This window comes from Diaphorina citri, unplaced genomic scaffold (assembly GCF_000475195.1).
Source record: "Diaphorina citri unplaced genomic scaffold, Diaci psyllid genome assembly version 1.1 scaffold135, whole genome shotgun sequence".
Lineage (NCBI taxonomy): Eukaryota > Metazoa > Arthropoda > Insecta > Hemiptera > Psyllidae > Diaphorina > Diaphorina citri.
This window is the reverse complement of record NW_007377572.1, coordinates 319884-321361: the sequence shown is the minus strand read 5'-3', so window position 1 is coordinate 321361 and position 1478 is coordinate 319884. Positions and strand designations below refer to the sequence as shown.

General features: G+C 44.2%; 2 protein-coding genes across 2 annotated transcripts in view; both read right to left on the bottom strand.

Moving 5' to 3' along the window:
- The window catches only part of LOC103504833 (short-chain dehydrogenase/reductase family 16C member 6-like), a 25153-nt gene that overhangs the window by 15907 nt on the left and 7768 nt on the right, over positions 1–1478 (bottom strand). The gene's annotated exons all lie outside the window — the stretch shown is intronic.
- Positions 1–1478, bottom strand: part of LOC103504832 (short-chain dehydrogenase/reductase family 16C member 6-like) — a 3287-nt gene that overhangs the window by 315 nt on the left and 1494 nt on the right. The window contains exons 3-5 of the mRNA XM_008469132.1: positions 994–1123; positions 483–603; positions 16–129 (exon numbers count right to left, since the gene is read on the bottom strand). Of these exons, the coding sequence (XP_008467354.1) occupies positions 16–129; positions 483–603; positions 994–1123 (365 nt within the window). The remainder of the gene's footprint in view (positions 1–15; positions 130–482; positions 604–993; positions 1124–1478) is intronic.

Here is a 1478-nt window from a genome sequence, read left to right as displayed (position 1 = left end):
GGTTCTTGTACTTACTTGATCAGGGTAACGACGAACAATTGGTTTCTGGGAATAGAGAAGATCACCCGGTTCTCCCGCATACCGGCAATTACTTCCCGGGCAACTCCGCTAGCAGACAACTCGGGGAACCTGGAAACAGGAATGAAAGGTATTGTATTTTAGAAGTTCGGCAACATGGTATTTCTTGGGTGCATCTACACAACAGCGAATCGACAACGACTAGAACCCATATTAGGGGAGTAGTGAGAAAGCCCGCAATATCGGCCCCCAAGGGCCCCAAGCCAAAATTTCGGAAGCACTACCCAGGAATAGTCCTCTGCACAGAAAAATCCGTCTTCAACAGATAGGTATTTCTGGGCGTTCAAAGGCTATTAAACCCCAAAGAAAGGGAATTTTCGGCCCTATGCTGGCAGTATAAACAAGGTATTCTTTTCCATGTTACGCTCACGGACACGGAAGAGGAAAATCCGTTTAGTTCCTACCTGCAGTCCACCATGTTGACGTATTCAGCGCTAGTGTTGATAAAGTAAGGACACACCACCGTAGTCTTGACTTGGTTGTTACGGTTGATTCGCAGTTCATCCCTGATGGACTCCATGAAACCTGTGGGTGAAACATACAAGTCCAATAGTAAAATATGAGGAAAAAGGCCAAATGACGTCAATGATTTGAACTTTGAACGCTAGTTGTACTGTGGCCGGAGCCAAATCATGAAGTGAACGGATAGGAGAAATCGGGTTTTAGTTACTTTGTAAAACTCCATGGTAAATACAAATGAAATGTGGTTTTCTTGGTAACTGCATCTGTATAGCTTTTTATGTACCTAACTACCTATGAACAAATGGACATACTATTAGCTTCTAATTAAAGGAAGCCCTAACACTGTAATAACACTGGTCACTGCACATTTGTGACAGCTCCTTTTTGTAGCAACTTTTCAAACTTTTCATTGAAGTGACTTCTGAACAAGTACCGTCTCTTGGCTCGTCTTACCTGTAATGGCCCACTTGCACGAAGCATAGAGGGAGGCGTTGGGCAGACCTGTCAGGGCCGACATGGATGAAATGCAGACAATATGGCCGCTGTTCCTCTTCACCATCTCTGGAAGGAAGGCCCGGCACATCTGAGAAGAAAAGCAGAGGAGTCAGCCTAGTTAGCTTGGTTGTTAGCGCATCTACCTTGTAAGCGCTAGTTCCCACCCGGGGGGGATTTTATCCTGAACGGATAATGTTTGTTCTCGGAACGGCTGGCTTTCTCCTGTCCTGTCTTCCTTCTCTCTTCGATTTCGAGACGATAAGACCTTAGCAGTTGACCCTGAACGCAACGAACATAACCAAGAAAAGAACGTAACACAAAAGTTAAAAAAAAAAAAAAAAAAAGTGGAGGATAGGTAAGCGGGTTGCAGAGATATATCAATTATTGTCTACTCAGTGGCAATGCAATGTTGAACAAACCAATTTCCCGTTGTATCATTATAC